Here is a 21,569-nt window from a genome sequence, read left to right as displayed (position 1 = left end):
AATCTTGTTCCACAATATGTCCTTCAAATATTTGAACGTGCCATTTTTTGAGGCCCCCCCATCCGTGGGCATGCCCAGATATTTCTCATTTAGGATTTTATTAGAGACGTTTAAAATATTTTTATGTCATTGCGAACAGCCTCAAGGACACCTTTGCTGAAAAATATAGATTGCGTTGCAACTAAGCGCTTGTTCGGCTCTCCACCGGCTCCGCAGAATTACAGGATCTGCGGAGTGCCTACTTTCCAACTTCACTGTTTTAGCCCGCAGCTTCGCCAGCTCCGCGGAGCTGAGTCCAAAGCGGAGGGAATCCGATTATCCGAACACCCTCTAAGGTCCTGTTTGGTTCGGCTGTGGATTTCTAAAAGCAGCTGTGAAGAATCTGCTGTGGAAAAATAGTTGTGGAAAATCTGGTGTGAAAAAGATGTAGGTCATTTGGCAAACCAGCTGATACAGCTTTTTTAGATTTTGGCCCGCAGCGGAATCAGATTTTGGAAAGCACGTCCTAAGCTGCTTTCGCTTTTGGTTCAGATTTTGACAGCGGATTTGTGAAATCGAATTTTGCTGAGTTCGCCTTTTATCGAATTTTGACAGCAGCTTTTATTGAATCTGAACCAAAGCCTAAGTATCAGTTCAGCGAATTCCTAGTTCAGACTGGAGACCAAGCCTCAATCATCCCGGATTGTCTCTACCGACGTACTTAGCCGTTAACCTCCCGACGAAAAGCCCCCAAACCCAATTTGAATTTCAGATCCTGACATTGCTATGCGATCCGAATAGGCCTCCACGGCACCCACGCCGCCGCCTCCCTCCTGCCCCCCGACGCAGCCCACGCGGCGGCGCCGCCACAACCCCAGCCATTGTCCACTCGACGGGCCAGGATTCCAAGTGCTCACTCGCGTCGAAACCCCAAGCCTAAGCCCCAATCCGGCAATTCCCCCTCCACCTCAAAGATCTCCCCTTACCTCACCCTAAATCCTGGCAGATGGCTCCGGCGATGCCGAAGCAGCGCGCGGTGCATCTCCCCGACAACGAGGAGGTTGCGCGCCTCCTCCTGGAGAAGCACCGGTCGATGCTGGAAAAAGACATCCCAGACAACCTGAGTCTCACGCTCTCCAACGCCTACCGCAACGTCTGCGCCGCCAAGGAGCCCATCCGGACCCTCAAGGACCTGCTCAAGATCAAGTACCCATCTTTCCATTCCTCTCCGCTGTTTGTTCGGTTTTCGTTCTTGGGGGTAAAAGTCGCATTAAAGCTAGGGTTTGACCGACTGCGGTTTGTCGCTTTGGTTTGTGTAGTAATGTCTCGCGCTTTTGTTCCATATAAGTAGACGGAAAATCAGGTTTATTTTCGAATGCTTTAAGACGAATGGACCGGTTTGTGATGTTGGCGTGCAGATAATTTGTTGTGTTAACATCAAAATTTTGATTTTGGTTTGATGAAAACTATTTAAGTACAGAGATCTGAGCTGTGGTGAACCGATCTGATCATCCATGAGCCCACGGTAACATCAATTTTAGTTTGCATATTTCAGTTCATTCTGCGGTAAGGCATAAGTTTGTTGCAATGTGTGTGGCGAAACTGATTGTATAACCAGAGCAAACCAACAATGCCCATTACCTCTGCACACTGTCGGTTCATCTCCTGCAGAGTAGCTCTCCTGAACCTAAGATATTCTTCATTGGGTGTTAGGTCTTTTGGCGATACTTTGGATGTGACTTAGCTGGATATGTTAATATGTATAGTACATCGGGATTTGGTTCTGGGTTACAACCCAAAATTGTAATTACTTTTAAGTTGTACAATTAGACAAGTGCTGTAACAGTATGGGTCTTCACTAGTTCGGGTTCATCTGGATACTTTGGACATTATTTCGTGAGTTGAATTGGGAGATGGACATGCCAGAACTTTTCACTATGACGTGTCTGTTTGTGCTTGGATCGCAGAAAATTGTTCATTAATTTTGCACTGTTTTAATTAGTTCAATCTTAGCCATTGCTTCTTATACATGCTATTTTTTCTTCCTAATAAAGTTGTCCATTGGTAAGACTTTATTTTTTGTAGTGAGTTAATTTTTTTAGGAAAGGTAATGTCATTTGGTTCCTCTGATTCCACTATGCTGCACTGAAACTATACATTTATTTTGTCTCTTTTATAACTAAGTACTGCAATAAATTAGCATTGCATCTTAAGGTATAAGTGTATTGATGTTCTCTTATTATTGTCAGGGGTGTTGGACCATGGGTCATCCGTCTCATAAAAGAGTCCTTTCCAGCGTCCAGCCCGGATTTATCTCCTCCAAAATGTAAAGAGAAAGGGAAAAAGGGTAACTTTTTTCATGCTTGATCTTTTAACACCCACATTTGGCATAGGGATGGCCAAAAGATTTTGTCTGCTGAATCTTACACATCACTGTTCATTTCCGCAGGGAAGAAAATAAAAAGACCAGAGCATAGTCCTGAACTTGTTTGCAGCAATTCTGCTTCTATGGCATCCCAAGAACTGATACAGTTGACCAGTCAAGAGCAGCTCAGTTACAGTTCTGAAGTTCAAACTACCGTACGTCTACCTCGACCAACATTGTTTTTACAGTTTTCATTTTTCTTCCTTCCATATCAAAAATATTATTTTAGCTATAAAAATTAAATGACTGTTTTTGTCTAAATGGTTAGCTACGAAGATGAATGCAATCATATGCTTTTATTTTCATATTCTTCCGGTGAAGTTTTTGAGTTTTATAGTCTTCAACCTTACTAATTCACTTTCCCATCTCTTCAATCTTACTAATTCACTTTCCTGTCTCATTGTTTCACATAAAACTAAGGGTTTAATATTTAGTGTGGAGCAAGGCTTTACTAACATGGTGTGTGTTGTGCAAAATTCGAAATGTTTGATATAGCATCTATCACTTACATACCCCAATCAGATTTTGCAGCCTCACCAATCACCATATTGCTAATGTTTAATAATGTGACACGATATAGAGAAGAGGTTAATTTCCTTGTTTATTTTCCAATACTTCCTCTGTAAAGAAATATAAGAGCGTTTAGATCACTACTTTAGTGATATAAACACTCTTCTATTTCTTTACGGAGTAGAACTTAATGCTATTATTTCTTTTCCACTACCAGGGTTCTGCTGAATTCACTATGCTAGACAAGGACACTGGTGGTATGGGCAATTCTATACTAGCTATGCCACCTCGTCTATCCAATGAAAAGTTTCTTGAAGCTTATGAAATGGTGTTGATATTGGATGATCGTGAAATTTTTGGGTTCGTAAGATTATGTCTTACTCAAGAATTAATATATCTTGTGTTATAGATATATTTGATCTTTAAGTGGGATTATAAGTTTGTCTTACTGTATGTGTAATACTCAAAACTGTATGGCCTTTGCTGCACATTCTCCAAACTTGTTCAAACCAGTACGACATTGGAGGTTACTTAACACAATGAATGTTGCTACCTTGATGCAAGTTTCAAAGTTTTGAACGATGTGATTGGTCCCTGGTCTTTTTGGGGTGATAATTTGAGCATTTGTAGCATATGTCTTTGTTCTCTCTTTACTTATGAGTTGGAAGATGAGCTATGTCATTCTGTTCCTTAGAATTTTTTTCCTGTTAAAACAAGCTAATGGTTGCCACTTGCTTAATGTTGCTCTTTTCCTGAATTTGAAGACAATTTGATTACATAGTATCTTCTGTTAATTTGAATTTAACCCTTTTCTGTTAATGTTTGTTTCATTTAGTTTCTATCCTTTATGTTCTATGCGCCGTATTTCAGATACATATTCAGTTTATAATTCAAGAAAGTAAGTCGATCATGGTTGCCCTTGGTCGTTTTATAGAAATATCAAACCACCAAAATGAATTGAACTGAGCCTTTTCTCTGGAAGTAGTTTCATTTTTGTTCCAGAACTACATAATGACTTCCTTAGTTTTCATGAATAGTTATAAGCTACTATGTTCGTTGGCTCACATGTAGTTGCAGTCCGATTTTGCATACATTGCCATTTGCTTGAAGCTTACCCCCCACCACACCTGCTGCACAAGAGTTTCATGTTATTCGGTCTTTCTTTTAATTGTATATCAGAATTTTGCTCTCATGATTGTTACATTTTTGTGCAGATCCCGTGGCAAAAGAGTTGTTGGTAACATACATTCGAAGTTTCATGTACCTGTAGAGGTTGGTCAGATTCAGACTTGTGTGGGCTTGCCTTACTAACAGTCTTCATGTTCCTAATGCTAAGTTCATTTGTTCTAGTTTGGGCATCATCTTTGTCTCTTTTTACACATCTCAGATCACTAAACGTCGCTGCTAAATATGATTGGCACTGCATCAGCATGTCCTTAAAGTCTAAACTGAATCGATGATGATTTGATGAGACATATTACATTATGCTGCCCTGTCAATTAGAGAAGTCTAGAGAAGAAATGTTAGGGTACCTTTTCTGTTATGTGAGCACGAACGGGGCATCTGATTTCTTCTGCTAGCCCACAGCTAATGCAAAATGCTGCTTGGATGGGCGTCTCTTATGTTAAATTTGAATTGCATGTAAAGTACTATGAACACAGGGTTGACAGAATCAATGATTCAAACATATCATCACTTGAGCAGATGCATGTGTGAAGTCTATGCCCAAACACAGGGTTAGCATGTAAAGTACTAAGAACATAGGGTGATGAATCTGTTTGAATCAGGGTTAGCATGTAAAGTACTATGAACGCAGAGTTGGAAACTCATGTCAAGTCTCAAGAGTGGCACTTTGCAGACTATGCACAAAATGTCATTTCTGTTGTGAGGAGAGGGGATATCTGATATTTTCTCATACTGCTAGATTGCTTGGCTAATATATATGGTCTCTTGCCCCCACTGTCCTGATACTTGCTGCCCAGTGTTTGTTTGCATGTATTCAGTGGAATGGCACATATAGCATTATTGCCTCGTATCAAATTGGACACAATCTGCCAACTTGTCAGATTCTGCTTATATACTTTAAACATTCAATATATGCTGGGTAATAGTATAAATGTACTACTGTAACGAATTTAACATAAAATGTTCATGAGACGTGGATCTTGTCTTCATTTCAAGCGAACTAAAAATGATGACTGAAGATTTTATGCATGGATTGAACTGTTCATGTTATCTGTGCCAGAGAAAGTGGTGTTGATGAATCTGTTTGAATCATGTCATCCAGATAAAACGCCTGCCTGTTGGAGATGGTATTTGGATTGCTCGTCATAGAAGATCTCATACGGAGTATGTTCTTGATTTCATTGTTGAAAGGAAAAGTGTAACAGATTTGGTTAGCTCAATTAGAGACAGCAGGTACAAAGATCAGAAATTAAGGCTAAAGGTACCATCTGAACTAGTATTAACTATTGTCATTATTATAATCTCATGTTAACTTCCCCTGTTCTTATACTTCCACTTAGTGTCTTAAGACTCTAGTTTTCTTGTGTAATCCCAGTCAGTGATTGTACCAACCTAAAACATTGTTTTGTCCATGAGCTAGTGACCAGGTCAAAATTTGATGTTTAAATCATTAGTTTGTCGGGCAGCATAGTCGTGGAGGCTTCTATAATGTGACAGATGGTTGAACGTAACTCGCAGTGAATGTGTACCAGCGTTGTCTAAAGTCTAAACTATGTTTGTTTTATATGCTCTGTATTTCTATCCTACAGTTTACATCGTTAAGAAATGCTGAATAGGACAAGTGTTTCACTTCAAGAAGTTGTGTAGTTGGCCTGTCTTGTGTGTCCACATGCTTTGCCCATAGTGACCAGATGTTTGCGTTTAGTCTAGTCTTAGGAGTAAATTTCATCAAGCACACAGATTTCGTAATAGCTAAAAAAGAAGTTTGCGTTTCACATCACTGTACATACTTTGCTATAATATTTAATAAGGCCCGCCACATCCATCACTTCTTGTTGATATGAGGTGGTCAGTGTAATTGACATGCAGGACCCACTAGTCAGCCGCCAAATGTTGTATTATCTGGTGAAATATCAGTCTTCTGTCAGTTTTGATAAAATGTACTTTTGAAATTAGTCAAAACAACAGCAAAAACTACAAAATGTTGTATTTAATATATGTATAATTCCAAATTAAATTCTTACCAAATTAAAACTTAGGGACCTGTATGTGTACTGCAAGTTTACAGTATGTAAGGTGCTGTCGTGTAATGTTAGTTCAAATTCAATATCTTCAAACTTACATATGTTTTGATATATATTATGAATCTACACATTCCACAAATCAACAAATATTTTTGCTTCTAAACAGGCAGGCCCTACATTTTCAGTTGCACTAGACTTTGGTCCCGTATGTCCAGACTATTTCATTTAACAGGATTCAACAGATGTGTGGTTTATCAAAATGTTAAAATTACGTATAGTTCTGTGAAATGCAAACTAAGATGTGTAACTTTCTGATAGTTGTACTAAAATATATGTAGCTCATGAAATTTACCTTTGTTCATTTATACTTATTTTTTATCCAGAATTCAATGGCATAAGTAGGCGAGCCCTCTTGGGCAGTGAGATTTAAGTTTTATCCCTTGATATTTTTTCCCAGACATTGTACTCTTTGTCCATGTTTATGGTTTCACAGGAGATAGCTTAGTGGGTTACTAACTTCCGCTAGCATATTTTATGTATTTAGCAACAATATCATATGATGCTTCCGTTTCTTGTATCTTGTAGAAATGTGGACTAAGGAAGCTGATATATCTGGTTGAAGGTGATCCAAACCCTTTAGGCGCATCAGAGAGCATCAAAACAGCGTATGTATACTGCTCATGTAACCTTGGTGATCAAATTATCCCTACATAGACTTTTTTGGTGTGAAACTTTTAGTGCTCTCCTCCTTGATAATAATACATCTAGTGGTCAGTTAATAAATTTGATACCTGGGGTAATCAGGTGTATACCCTTTAAACTGTTCCGTGTCTTTAAATTTCAGCTGCTTCACCACTGAGATTCTTGAAGGATTTGATGTTCAGAGAACCACTGGATATTCTGATACTGAAAACACATACGGCCACCTGACACTCTCGATAATTGATTACTACAGCACAAATTTCTCAATCGGTGCTAACACTTGTCGAGTTTGCTTAACTTATGACGAGTTTGTGAAGAAGTGTTGTGACCCCAAGAAGTTAACTGTGAGCGACATATTCGCTCTACAACTTATGCAGGTATCCAGTCAACCTTCACCCAATAAATACTGCCAATTCATTTGGTGGCCTAATTTGGTGCAAGATTTATTCCATCAATTTCTTGGCAATTAATGCAGGTACCACAGGTGACAGAAGAAACTGCAGTTGCAGTTATAGAGCTCTACCCTACTCTTGTCTCACTTGCTCGGGCGTACTCCATGCTTGTGAGCAGTCCTCCTTTCCCCTTTAAATTTAAGTCTCTTACGATGTTCATCATGGTTAGTTAGCTGTATTTTTTAAAATTAATACTTGCAACACTTTGTTGAACTCAGTATTCAGAATGCCCAGCCAAAGGAAAGGGTACTAATATTGCTTCTATTGCTGCTAGATGGTTTATAACTTGGTGTTTGAACTAAAACTTGTTCCTGTAATGTTTATAAGGATGGTGATACCCCTGCCCAAGAGAAGATGCTGAACATGAAGAGCAAGATGGTAAACGCGGGGGCTAGCAGAAATATCTTCAAGCTTGTCTGGGGTGAAGGGTGAAATATTGTTCCTTACCTAGTTACCTATATGGGCTCCTTCCTGACTTGACTTGGTTCAACCGGCCTTTTGTCACCATCTCGATGATTTTGGCGCCAGCTCTTGTGATGAAGCTCCATTGTTCCTGGAGCTGTCGTCGCATAATAACTTGCATGTTCCGAAGGTAAATTAAGACGGTTATTTCTGTGCCGTGGTGCCTTGGGGCGCTGGAAGTTTCATCACCTAAAAACCTCCTGATCCGGTGGTTACCTCCCTGTTGTAGTAGACCTGCATGCCGTGCAATGAGCTGGCTATGTTAGCTTGCAAAAATGTCTTATATTGTGTGGCGGAGGGAGTATTATTAAGTGTCGAAACAAAATGTATTAAGTGTCTTGTACTATGCATTGTTTTGTGTTATTTGAAACTAGTTTGAATGGAAGCCTCCGAGATGATAAGAGAATTTGAATCTGGGATTGCCCTGTGTGGCTTGTGCAAATCAATAGAAGATCAAGAAGAACGACTCAGTGTGTTATTTGTGTCATAAGAAAGCTTGTTTTTTTTAGTTGGAAACATATTTCCGTTTACCAGTAAATATGACAATTGTTGGATATGAGTGTTAAGTATGTTATATCTCATCTCCCTATACATCAGTCTTTTAAGATAGTTGATAGGTACTCACTCTGTTCATAAATATAAGATGTTTTAAAGACTTAATATTTATAAGCAAAGGGAGTATGTTTTAATATTGTACTCCGTCCGTCCGGAATTAGTTGTCGCGGGAATGGACAAAGATGAATGTATCTAGAACCAAAATACATCTAGATACATTCATTCCTCCGACAAGTATTTCCGGACGGGGGGAGTATCAGACTTGAGGTCATGTCCCCTCATCCTCCTGGTTCCTAGTGCTTCACTCTGCTTTGGTCATTGTTCTCTGGGCTGCTACAAGGGGACAGTGGCCTGCATCCGATCCCCAATCTCCCATCTCACCTAAAAGTTTAAAATGTACACCCTCTGTTCATAAATGTAAGATGTTTTAGCAGTCAGTTCCTTGTGTTTTGGGGAATAGATGATACCCCGTATGTTGCTGCGGGAATATTTTGTAACATATCTCAATGTGATTCATTTGTATGAAACATATATAAAAGGATAAAACTAAAAGTACATATATTTTATTATGTTTGATCACTATATAGTTGTAAAATGTTTATTAAATATAAATAGAATAATAGAATAGAAATTCGCATGTTGAGATAGGTCTTTTTTCATGCAGGTTTCATGATGAAGTGGTATGCTTGCATGTTGCGAGACATATGATAGTGAGTGTGGGGCTTTTCTCGTGCATGTTGTGCAATGATGTAGCATACTTGCATGTTGAGAGAAATAATTAGTAAGGGCTAGCTATTTAGATATAGAAGATACATTTTTCTTTATCTAATAGTTTCTCTAAATCCCTTAACAAAATTTAAGCACAACTTTTTTTGTACACAAACCCATTTGAAACACAAGAACTAGCTCGGTGCATAATTCAATTTAGGTACCACGTTAACATCATACATAACATAATTAAATAGTTAATTACTTACCACATCGACATTGAACTAGGTTAAGTGTCAAGATAAAACATATAAAAACTTAATGCTAGACGGCTCTATCGTCGTCATTGAAACTAAGAACATCATCAATGACATGGTTCCCACACAAGGACATTTATTGTTGATCCAAGGAATATGAACCAAATTATTACAACAACTATGAGTGAAAGAAGAAGCTTCTTAAATTTCCTTCTCTCGATTTACATCTTGTTGATTTGGAGTTGCTTCTCGTTGATTTGGACTTGTTTCTCGCGTGCGTCTATCATCACATCATCTAGCTTCGCTCTCAATGATTAATAGAACCAGTCTAACATTTGATTTACATAAGGTTAGCCCATATCCATGTGTTGCAAGTGAATCCTCTATGCGTGGGTGTATTGTTCTAAGCAACGAGAATCGTATAGCAAATTGCAAATGTAAAGGAATTTGTGTTTTTACCTTGCTTTCACGGCCCCTCAAGCGAAGAAGTCTCGATTGGGATTCCTTGGCGTGCGTGAGGTTTTTTTGAACAATGGGGCACTTGCAGCCGCAAAGGAGCACGATGGCTCGTCGGATTTGAGGCGGCATCGCAGCCAATGTTGTATGATTTTGCTGACGGATCCGACGTAGGCGCTGCTACATCGTGATGATTCGCTGGAGTGCGTACTGGCGGGGAGCCCTGCCACGACTATGGTGTAAAGGACCATTCTGACGCCGTCGGTCGGAGTGGGCTTACGCGTGGGGCTCTTTCCGCTTCCCCAACCTCATGCAACTCAGTTTTCGGGCACATCAGGGCTCGCCGGCAACGAATTGAACATTGAACATTTGCACCGGCAATGGCATTAACTAATCAAGTCGAATCCGGCGCTGTGGACGAAGGGGCAGAGGGTGTTAGGGTTGAGGGGAGGCACCACAGACGGCAAAGGTAGGCAGCGGACTACACGGTCGTTTTCCTACTTATTCTAAGAGTTGTCTTTCTTGAACTAAATGTAGTCTAAAGAGTGTTTTAAATGATACAAACTCATAATTTTAAGGAGTTAGACATTTGGGGATCTGCTAGCTAGAGGCTGATTTTCTATACTTTATTTAATAATGACACCCAAATGCATCTTATATTTGATTAATATCAAGAAAAACAAAAGCTAGTACCATGGACAGATAGTTGGCCATAGAATTATGAGTAAAAAATATACATCGAAAATCATACTATAATTCTTCTTTCTCCAATTGTATGCAAAATTGCACTGATCAACGGTAAAGGTGAGGGATACCTGCAAACACCCCTTCTGCCCCCCCCCCTCTACTTCTACTTGCTCGTTTTCTGCTCTCGAGTCGGTTCCGCTTGGTCACCTTGCAAAGGTTGCGACTGACTCCGCGATCATCTTCAGGGGGGGAGGCTGCTCCCCCCTTAGTCCAAATCGACGCCATCAGGGCTCGTGAGATCCTTGATGGTAGGCTAGCGGAAGAACGCGCAGCTCTGCTCTTGCCTACCACTCCCCCCTGTGGTGGACGCCTCCCCGGCGCCACCTAGGCTGCCCGGCAGCCTTCTCCCTCTCGCCGCGGCCGAGCTTCGTGGTCGCACCCGCTCCCGCACCGCCGCCCTCCACGCCCAAAGCGTGTCTCGTGTCCTGGGGTCAAGCAGCCCCCCAATGGCGCCTTAATGCGTGCCCTCTTCTGGAACATCCGCGGTTTCGTCCATGATGGCCGGCGCCGCCAACTCGTAGAATACATGCGTGATGAACACATTGACATTGTCGCCATCCAAGAAACCATGCGTACAGAATTCGCTCTCCCGGAGCTTGACCGTCTGAGCTCTCACCTCTTTGCTTGACATTGGCTCCCTTCTAGTGGGAGCATAGGCCATTCTAAGGGGCACCCTTTTAGGTGTCAAGGATGCCACCTTCGAGGTGGGTAGCATGGACCGGGGGCAATTCTTTGTGAGCATGAAACTCTTCGAACACTCGCTTAACTTCAAATGGGAGGTCATCATTGTCTACGGTCCTGCGGACCATAGTAGGTTTCCTTCCTTCCTCGAGGAGATCCACCGGAAGATTTCGGCGGCCTCCCTTCCGGTGGTGGTCGGAGGCGATTTTAATCTCCTCCGTTTCGCGGAGGACAAGAGCAACGCGAATGTTAACTTTGCAAGGATGCAAATGTTTAATGACTGCATCGCTGATCCAGGCCTCCGTGAGATTGATAGGATTGGTGCCAGGTTTACCTGGACCAATCGGCAGGCCTCCCCGACCTAGTCCGTCCTGGACAGGGTCCTAGTTTCCTCGGACTGGGACCTCCGCTGCCCTCTAGCCTCCCTCCGTCCCATCACCAGGATTGGCTCCGACCACGTGCCCCTCCTCCTGTCCTCCACCAATGAGCGGCCGCTGACCCCCCCCCCCGATTCCGGTTTGAGACATTCTGGTTGTCCCAAAACGGTTTCGTGGAGGCTGTCGGCGCCCGCTGGGTGGAGGCCCATTCACATCCCCATCCCCGTCTCCCCTCGGCCATTGACTCGTGGCACTTCTGTGCCAAGCGTGGCCGGCAGTTCATGAAGGGATGGGGTGCCAACCTGGGACGGGACCTCCGCGAGCGTAAGAAGGCCTTGTTGACCGCCATCCAGGGCCTTGACCTGCGTGCCGACTCAATTGGCCTCTCTCCGGACAAGTGGCTCTCTCTCTATGACTTAGAAGACCAGCTCTCCGTCATATACACTAATGAGGAGGCCTATTGGCGCCTCCGCGGAGCCCAGAAATGGGTTTTGAAGGGCGACGCAAACACGGCCTACTTTTAGGCCATCGCGAACGGCCGTCGTAGACGTAACACCATCCCTCTCCTCTGGGATGGCGCTTCCCTCCTGCAGGACCCCCATGACATTCATGTCCATGTCGACGGATTCTATAGGTCTTTGTTCTCTGCCGCTCCTGGGAGCGACCTCTCCCTGGCTCCTGATTGCTGGATCGGCTCCCAGTTGGTTTCTGATGCGGAGAACGCGGCCCTCACTGCCCCCTTCTCCGAGGGCGAGGTCTGGGCTGCCATTCAGGGAATGAATCCCACCTCCGCTCCGGGCCCAGACGGCCTTCCGGTGAAATTCTTCCAGACCTTCTGGAATGTGATTAAACCTGAGATCATGGCCATCTTCGACGAGTTCTATGTTGGGTCCATCGACCTCGGGCGCCTCAACCATGGGATCATCTCGCTCATTCCGAAGGTGCCGGGCGCCTCCGACATCCGCCAGTTTCGTCCTATCACGGTCATTAACGTGATTTTCCGGATTCTGGCAAAAGGGTACGCCAATAGGGTGACCCTCCTCGCTGACCGCGTTACCCACCCCAACCAGTCCGCCTTCATTCAAGGGCGGTATATTCTAGATGGGGTGCTTGTCCTTCATGAAGTCCTCAATGAGGTTCGATCTAAACACCTCAAGGCGGTTTTCTTGAAGATTGATTTCCATAAGGCCTACGACACTGTTAGTTGGCCCTTCCTTCGGGAAGTTTTGCTCCGGAAGGGCTTTGACGACCGTTGGATCACCAGAGTAATGCAGATGGTCTCTTGCGGTCGCATTGCCGTGAACATCAATGGGGAGATCGGCCCTTACTTCCCCACCCTCTGTGGGGTCAGACAAGGTGATCCCTTCTCTCCTTTCCTGTTCAATATGGTGGTGGACGCGCTTGCCGCCATCCTGGATAAGGCCAAGGCTGCTGGCCATATTCGTGGGATCACTCCCCACTTGGCTGGCGGCTCCGGGATCTCCCTCCTCCAGTATGCCGACGACACCATCATCATGGTCGAAGGCTTGGAGTCGGACATCTCCAATCTTAAGTTCCTTCTTCTCTGCTTCCAACAAATGTCTGGCCTTAAGATAAACTTCGTCAAGAGCGATGTGATGGTGATGGGCTACTCTCCAGCCGAGTCCCTTGCCATTGCCAACCGGCTTAACTGCCGCCTCGGCTTCTTTCCCACGACCTACTTGGAAACGCCCATTAGCGACTCTCGGCTCACCGTCGCGGACTTGCGCCCGACCGTGACTAAGCTTCAAATGCGTATCGAGCCTTGGCAGGGTAGATGATTGTCTAAGGCGGCTCGGACCATTCTCATTAATTCATCCCTCTCCAGCCTCCTTTTGTTCCTCATGAGCTTCTATAGCCTTCACGAGACTCTGCACCATGAGATCGCCAAAGTTCAGTCTCGTTTTTATTGGGCAGGCGACAACAATAAGCAGAAATACCACATGGTCAGCTGGCCTGACATCTGCAAGCCCAGGGAACAAGGAGGCATCGGTATCATGTGCTCCAAGCGCATGAACATCGCCCTCCTATCCCGCTGGCTCTGGCGCATCTCGCAAGGCCATGGTGACCTCTGGCTCGACATCAGCCGGTCCAAGTACCTGCGTGGACAGCCCCTTGCCTTTTGTCAGAGATCTGGCGGCTCGCAGTTCTGGCAATCGGTCGTCCAGTTTCTCCCTGTCCTTCGCATCGGGACTTCCATCTCGGTGGGGTCCGGATCGACGACCTTATTCTGGTTTGCCCGGTGGGCTAGAGACTCTCCCTTCGCCACACGCTTCCCCGACCTCTTCTCCATTGCTATAGACCCCCTGATTTCTATTGAGAGGGCCCTTATTGACTTAGGGCACCTTGCTTTCCGGAGGCCTTTTGGCCCCCCGGGATCTGCCGCTTGGCGTGAGTTACTGGATTGCGTTGCCCTACACGAGCCTGTGGTGGACGGTGGCCTGGACCAGGTGAGATGGCGGCTCGAGCCTTCGGGCCAATTCTCCACCAAATCCCTCTACCAGGCCATCGCCCCCTCCTCCGCCCCTCCCCCCTTTCGACGGTGTGGTCCATCCGCGTGCCTCTGAAAATCCGGATCTTCATGTGGCAATGGATTCGCGTCCGGATCCCGTCTGGCGTCGAGGTTCGCAAGCGCAACGGTCTGGGCACCGGCCTTTGCCCACTTTGCGGTATCCCTGAAGACTCGAACCACATCTTCTTCTCCTGCGTGTCCGCTCAATTCGTGTGGAGCTGCTTCCGCAAAGTGGTGGGTGGAAATTGGTGCCACACCAATTTCCCCGACCTGTATGTCAAGCTCCAGACCTCCCCCTTGACTTCTCGCCACATTAGGTGGCTTGAGATTGGGGTCGTCGCTTGGACCCTCTATACGATCCGTAATAAGCTTGTGATCCAGCGCGCTCCTCTACGATGGGGTACTGACGCTATCTTCAAATTGTCTGGTTTCTTACAGCTCTGGCGGCCGCTTAGCCGCCCTTAGGACCGCGATGCCATCTCCGGCTTCATCGCCGACCTCCGCTCGATGGCCGTCCCTCTGTCTCCGCCGCCCCCGCCGGAACCCGACTAGGCGCTTGTCTGGCTCTTTGGCGTTTTTTTTCTTGGGCTTGTTGAGCTGTGCCCTCAGCAGAACCTTCATACTTGTTTGTGAGACTTGGATGTGTGCGTTGGACTAGTCCTTGTATGTGTACTCTATGACGGTTTGCTTTATTTATAAAGCGGGGCGAAAGCCTTTTTCGATAAACACACACACCATACCAGACTTTCAAAATCATAATAGTCGCTCGCTCCTTGAGACGAGGTCTACAAATCACTGAAGCAACATCGATTGGAGCATCAACCCCACATAGTGCAGGCTTGCAAATGCATCACAACCAATTTAGAGGGTTAAAGAAACCGAACCATGTCGTGGAACAACATGGAAGAAAATCAAAGTCGTTGCATCAATAGACGACTAATAAGTTTTTTTTTTCTGAAAGAAAGACACACCAAATCAAAATTTGAAGGGAAGCAACAGATCCGAGAAAACAAATCTCACATACCTTTTGTTGACGCCGAATCAGGCGTCATCGAGGTATGAAAAACCAAAGAAACCTTATTTCAACACGCTATCGTCATCGGCACCCTGTCGATATCGTCAGGGAATCAAAACCTAAGAAAAGAAAAATAAGACGTACGGGCCCTCACTCCTTTTCCTGTTGACGAGACCGCCGGACAGGTAAGAGGAGGGTGACCGAGGCGACAGGGGCAGCGGCTTAGGGTTGGCTCTAACAGATGGTGTTCTGTCCTGCGTGATGATTGGCGTCCAAAACAATTGTATCTAAACGAATTTCCCCCCTCAAGCATAGCTAGTCGCTCGTGTGCCTTTGACAGACTCAATTGACTTGACCGGACTCGAACTCGACCAACCGCCGCGTCGAGCAGCGACTGCTTCCCATTCCGATTGAGTGCGGCTCCCATGGCGGCTCCACTGCCTCGCGCCCCCGTCTCCTCCCCCGCGAGCCGCGCCGCCCTATGTCCAGCTCGCTCCAACCCTTGCACGGCCGCGGCGCCATCCTCGGGGGCCCTCGGGTGGCGGCGCAGGCAGCCTTGCCCGATGCTCTCCATTGCGCCGGGCTCCGCCCGGTCGACGCCAGCAGCCCTCGCCGTCGATCCCAAGGTCTGTCGATTGATTTACCCGCAAAATCTTCTCCCCTCCCCCTTCTCACTCGGGAGGCCTTCCAAGTTAGGAACTGGGGTGGACTGGTGTGCTCCTGTGCTTTGAACATTTATCGTAGGCTTGGGCTTTGGTGGTTTCTTATGCGAAACTTGCACAATATAGTGCCATCATGAAAGTAATGGTTTATGGTTTGCCTGATGGAGATCACAAGTATGTTGATATGCACTAGCAAGCATTTAGCCAGTGGGAGGAATTCATCCATCAATTACTTTTTCATGGGATTTGGTTCCAATGCAAATCAATTCTGCGGGAATATAATCAAATGGTCCTGTTATGCCACCACATTAGTACAAATAAAACTACTTAGAAGTCCTTGCTTTCTCAGATGCATTGCCACTGTTAGCAGCTTGTAGTGTACACGGAAAGAGAACCTTTGTTTGCGATAGTATTGCCCTTAGAGAAATAGAAAAAAGCACAGCAAATATTTAACATCGGCGTGTCATCGTCGTGTGAAAATTTTAGGTTGAAGCGTTACTAGACAGTGTGAAGTGGGACGTCAAAGGGCTGGCAGTTGCTATTGCGCAAAATGTGGATACTGGAGCCATTCTTATGCAGGGATTTGCTAACAAAGAGGCCCTTGCAGCAACTATATCAACCAGAAAAGCTACATTCTATAGCCGTTCACGGTCTTCATTGTGGACTAAAGGGGAGACATCCATGAACTTCATCAATGTGCATGACATATTCTTGGACTGTGACCGTGATTCAGTAAGCATCTTCTGCTTTCTGTTATGCATCAGAGCGGTTAGTCTGGCTTCAGTTGATACTAACTGGGGTGTTTGTGTTTTCTTGAAAGTTAGATAATATACCTTGGTACGCCAGATGGACCTACATGCCATACAGGGGCAGAGACCTGCTACTATTCTTCAGTCTATGATGCACTACAAGGTTCAAAGGTATTTATCTTTAACGAACCTTCCTGTGAATATAAATTTACTTGAATTGAAATATTATTTGTATTTCACAGTCCAATCAAGAGAGGCAGGTCACCACAACTCTCTACTCGCTTGAAGATACGATCAGTAGGCGGAAGGAGGAGATAGTTACTGAAGGGAGTGGTAAGCCATCATGGACGAAAAAACTACTGCTTGATAACCAGCTGCTTTGCTCGAAAATACGGTAAGTGTTGCTCCGTTTAATTCTCATGTTCTATTATATATCTGTCTATAAATTTCTCATGTTCTATTATATATCTTTCTATAAATCATTAATGTGTCAAGACAATCGAATAGAATAGCGTAGTAGTTCTTTATTTCTCTAGCCTGGTTTATCTTGTTCTAATCTCGTCATCATTACTGTTTGATATGGACATATACTGGTGATCTGGTGGGGATGGGCACACTTGTTACTAAGCGGCAGCCTACAAGAGAATTCTTCCATTTTTTTTTGAAAAGCGCTATATAACATTGTTTAGTGTATACTTCCGTTGTTCATGAACATTACGCATTTTTGTCACAATATTATGGAATTAAGCACCACATTATGAAAGTAGTTCCTGGATGAATGTAGTTTTGCAAGAAGGTATTGCTCAAGGGTTAAAAAGGTTGGCAGTGATCCTCCCACATTAAGTTTTTCTTATTGGAGGAAGTAATCCACTAGAAAAATCTAATTCTGCAACAGACTGTAGAGTGTAGACTGCATTTATTTCAGGTTTGATGACCTGCATTTAGCAAATGTTGAATAGGAAGCTAATGCCCAAATTTTGTGCATGAAACTTTACATCAAAATTTTGTTGATATTGGCTCATTAGTAAGATTTAAAAGGTACCAGAGGTCTGAATAGAACCCATTTTTAGTAGATCCAGTTCAACTCTTGATATGCAGGACTCCTATTAAAATAACTAGGGGTAGCCTGTGACAATTATTTTGATTAAAAGCATATAACTTGAGGTTAGCCGTGATATATTGCAGTTTTTGATAGAAACAATTCTCTCTGCGGTCCATATTATGCTTTTAGGTGATATATTAGATAAGACTATTCATTAGATTATTTGCAATTGTATGGTATGTTTATTGATCATTATCTGATCATCTTTGTTCTCAACTTCATATGTCCGACAGTATCACAATAGAGTATTTTGTTAGATCTTTTATTTGTATAGTTCTTACAGTTTTGCTCCTGTTATAGCTGCTCCTTTGAACAATTTAATATGACAGAATGCATTTGTCCAAAAATATCACCATAACAGAGTTACTCAGAGCATAGAGTTATCCATGCTCCATGCATGCACAGTTTGTTTTGTCACCTAATATGTCTTTACAAACATGTGAATTTTGGATATAATTATTATGAGCTTGTCCCATACCAGTAAATTTGGCGCAATGTATCAGCTGTAATAACTACTGTCAGAGGCTAACCTAAGAAGATACCAGTATAATTTTGCGAGTGCATATGAGGTGCAACAGCGCCATTTGGTATGGAGTACTCCTACGTGTATAACAGTATAAGCAACAATTTCAACATGCAAGAGTAAGACTGCTAGGTGGCATATTCGACATTATTTGGTGTCGATGTAAGGAGTTGTTTGCCGATACTTGTATCACTGTAATGATTCATCTCTCTCTTAGCATATTGATGGCATGGTGTGAAACTATTGGCTTTTTCTCTTGTTATCATTCCATGTTTGACCTTTTGCAGTTATTCTCTTGATGCCAGTATATTTCTCTCTTAACGCTGGTGCGCATTTGTTTCCGGTCTTTCAGCGAAGAAGCGGGGGAACTAATTCAGACACTGCTTGAGAACGAGGAGAAATCCCGTACAGCCTCAGAGATGGCTGATTTGCTGTACCACGCGATGGTGCTTCTGAGCGTGAGGGATGTGAAGATGGAAGAGGTTCTGGAGGTCCTGAGGAAACGATTTTCGCAGTCCGGAGTTGAGGAGAAGGCCAGCCGCAAGAAATCTTAGCATGATGGCATGTAGGTGGATGGATGAATTCCATGTGATTGGGCAGGGTGTAGTATGGAGTTGTCCAGCTTTGTTACAGATTTATGTTTTCTCATTATGCTCTCGAAGGAAGACTGTGAACTTGTCTTGTGTTTTTTATTTTACTTTTCCCTTGCACAGTCGCAGTGGCGTTGCTGCTTGGCCAATAAAGCATAATATGAGTCTCATGACCCTACGATATATGTGGGTAATTTATAGTACGGAAACTATGTTTTGTCGTGCAAAATGGAAAAGGAGAGGACCTAGTTGTTACTTCTGGTGTTCTATGTACTGTGCCATGACAGGGATTACGAATAGATGGAAAGTTTACTGGAAGAAAGAAGTATTAAAGCAAGAGGACTTGCTAAATGCTCTTGTTGGGGGGTGAAAAAGTTGTGTTTTATCCCTTACAACGTTCATGTGGGTGGTGGTTTTAGTTGGAATTTGACTAATGTCGTTAGGTCGCTGTCCGATCACCGAAAGCGAAAAATGCAGGCGTACTGTTTTCCACATTAGACCCAACATCGTGTACAGTGATTCATATGGTTGTTTCACTCTTTTGTTTTTGCAACACTGCTATACGTACGACATAGTGCCTATCCAACACTGTACGATTAGAGACAATCTTAGATAATTCAGTTTGTGGGTCATAGCATTTAAAGATGATTTGCTCTCTGGTCGTACCGGTCGGACGAGAAAACTATCGTACGCAAAGCAGTTCCGTTGTTCTTGATGGTGTTTGGTTCAGAAGTCCTATGATTTTTTCTAGTCCCAAAGACTAATTAAAAAAGACTCCTCAGTAGAGTTTTTTTCTAGTCTCTGTAGAAAAAGTCCCTCCTGTTTGGTTTCTAGGGACTTTTTTTAGTCTCTGGGACTAAAAAGTCCATGAACCAAACACCCTGTTTGAAAGCGACTGACGACCATGTGCAGTATTTATCGCGCTTGGGCGTTTTTGCCAGGACAGGCATGTCAGAGCATCTCTAGCCGCGCCCTCAACAAGCCTCTCCAGACGTTTTTTCCGCGCCGGCGCTCAAAAATCGGCCCAGCCGCGCATTCAGGAGCCCATTTTTGCCGGTTTGGACCGAAACTAGCGCCGGCGGATCCAGACCGAACCCGGCGCGCTGGGGGCGAGCGATTTTGACGCGAACGAGGACGGGCCCGTCGAGTCAGCGAGACGCCGCTTCGTCGCCCTCATCGCCTCGGTTCCCGCAGGAATCAATGCGAAGGCTGCCGCTCTGCCACGCAGGTCAGCCTCCATTGATGCCTCACGAGTCGGCGCAGTGAAGGCGTCGCGACGCGTGTCCCGCACTCACCCGCCACGCGTCGCCCGACATGCAGCCTCTCGTCGCCCTTGCTGCGGCTATAAAAGGCGACCTCCCTGCCGGTGGACGCCACAGTTCTCATCCCCCCCCCCCACTCCGGTGCACAAAGCTACACTCTCCCCGCCTTCCCGTCGACGAACAGATGGCCGAGAGGTTTCCAGGAGACGGCGCGGCGGCGAACGGCTTCGGCCGCCGCCATCTCCAAGAGCCGGAGGCGCGCCTCCTCTACGAGGCCGAGTACCCGGCGCCTCCGGGCATGCAGGTGCCGGCGGCGTCCCAGTGCCGCTTGTGCCCGAAGAGGCGGCGTGGCGGGCCGAGATCGCCCACATCCGCTCATCCCTGACGGAGGAGCAGCGGAACGAGCCGCGGTACATCGCCGACAACCACACCAAGTGGTCCATGTACTTTGCGCGCCGCCGCGAGGAGCAGATCGCCTCCACCATCGACGTCATCCCCCGTGGCCGCCTCAACGCCGACGGGCGGCGCGAGTGGTGGGGCATGCCCGGTCGCACCCTCGAGGTCGTCCTCGACCACATCGAAACTGGCAACATGCATCGCCTCGAGTACCCGCCGCGGACGTCCTTCTCTCGCCGTCGTGGCAGCTCCTGGACACCGCGGCGGATGGAGCCGGGGTCGTTTTTGTCGTCGGGCTCCGGCTCGCCGGCGCTTCGCCCCGTCAAACCCGAGGCGGAGAAGACGCCGCTCGGGCGCTGCACTCACTGTTGGGGAACACAGTAATTTCAAAAAAAATCCTACGCACACGCAAGATCCATCTAGGTGATGCATAGCAACGAGGGGGAATAGTGTTGTCCACGTACCCTCGTAGACCGTAAGCGGAAGCGTTATAACAACGCGGTTGATGTAGTCATACGTCTTCACGATCCGACCGATCCTAGCACCGAAAGTACGGCACCTCCGTGATATGCACACGTTCAGCTCGGTGACGTCCCACGAACTCTAGATCCAGCTGAGTGTCGAGGGAGAGCTTTGTCAGCATGACGGCGTGATGACGGTGATGATGAAATTACCGATGCAGGGGCTTCGCCTAAGCACCACAACGATATGACCGAGGTGAAAATCTGTGAAGGGGGGCACCGCACACGGCTAAACAATCAACTTGTCTCCTAGGGTGCCCCCCTCCCCACGTATATAAAGGAGGGAGGGGGAGGCCGGTCGGCCCTCTCTAGGCGCACCAAGGGGGGAGGAGTCCTCCTAGTAGGAGTAGGACTCCCCCTTTTCCTACCCCCGCTAGGAATAGAAGGAAGAGGGAGAAGGAGAAAGGAAAGGGGACCGGCCCCCTCACCCGATTTGGGTTGGGATTTGGGGGGGGGCCTACTAGGCTTCCTTCTCTTTTCTCCCACTAAGTCCCATTAAGGCCCATATACTCCCCAGGGGGTTCCGGTAACCCTCCGGTACTTCGGTAAATGCCCGAACTCAGCCGGAATCATTCTGATGCCCAAACATAGCCTTTCAATATATCGATCTTTATGTCTCGGCCATTCCGAGACTTCTCGCCATGTCCGTGATCATATCCGGGACTCTGAACTACCTTTGGTACATCAAAAACCATAAAA

At 45.5% G+C, this 21,569-nt stretch overlaps 2 protein-coding genes across 2 annotated transcripts; both read left to right on the top strand.

The window, feature by feature from the left end:
- Window positions 1–671: 671 nt before the first annotated feature.
- LOC125543670 (crossover junction endonuclease MUS81) lies at window positions 672–8,217 on the top strand. The gene is made up of 10 exons (XM_048707095.2): window positions 672–1,185; window positions 2,229–2,326; window positions 2,429–2,559; window positions 3,132–3,274; window positions 4,129–4,186; window positions 5,202–5,360; window positions 6,709–6,788; window positions 6,968–7,202; window positions 7,301–7,387; window positions 7,605–8,217. The coding sequence occupies exons 1-10, from the start codon at window positions 986–988 to the stop codon at window positions 7,707–7,709; spliced, it is 1,296 nt and encodes a 431-aa protein (XP_048563052.1). The 5' UTR covers window positions 672–985; the 3' UTR covers window positions 7,710–8,217.
- Window positions 8,218–15,310: 7,093 nt separating this feature from the next.
- On the top strand, window positions 15,311–18,869 carry AT-IE (histidine biosynthesis bifunctional protein (HISIE)). The gene is made up of 5 exons (XM_048707094.2): window positions 15,311–15,691; window positions 16,214–16,459; window positions 16,552–16,647; window positions 16,719–16,870; window positions 18,454–18,869. The coding sequence occupies exons 1-5, from the start codon at window positions 15,491–15,493 to the stop codon at window positions 18,653–18,655; spliced, it is 897 nt and encodes a 298-aa protein (XP_048563051.1). The 5' UTR covers window positions 15,311–15,490; the 3' UTR covers window positions 18,656–18,869.
- Window positions 18,870–21,569: the final 2,700 nt, after the last annotated feature.

Source organism: Triticum urartu, chromosome 3A (genome assembly GCF_056163025.1).
Source record: "Triticum urartu cultivar PI428250 chromosome 3A, HENAU_Tu73, whole genome shotgun sequence".
Taxonomy (NCBI): domain Eukaryota; kingdom Viridiplantae; phylum Streptophyta; class Magnoliopsida; order Poales; family Poaceae; genus Triticum; species Triticum urartu.
Note: the sequence above shows the minus strand (reverse complement) of the source record. Positions and strands in the feature narration are given on the sequence as shown.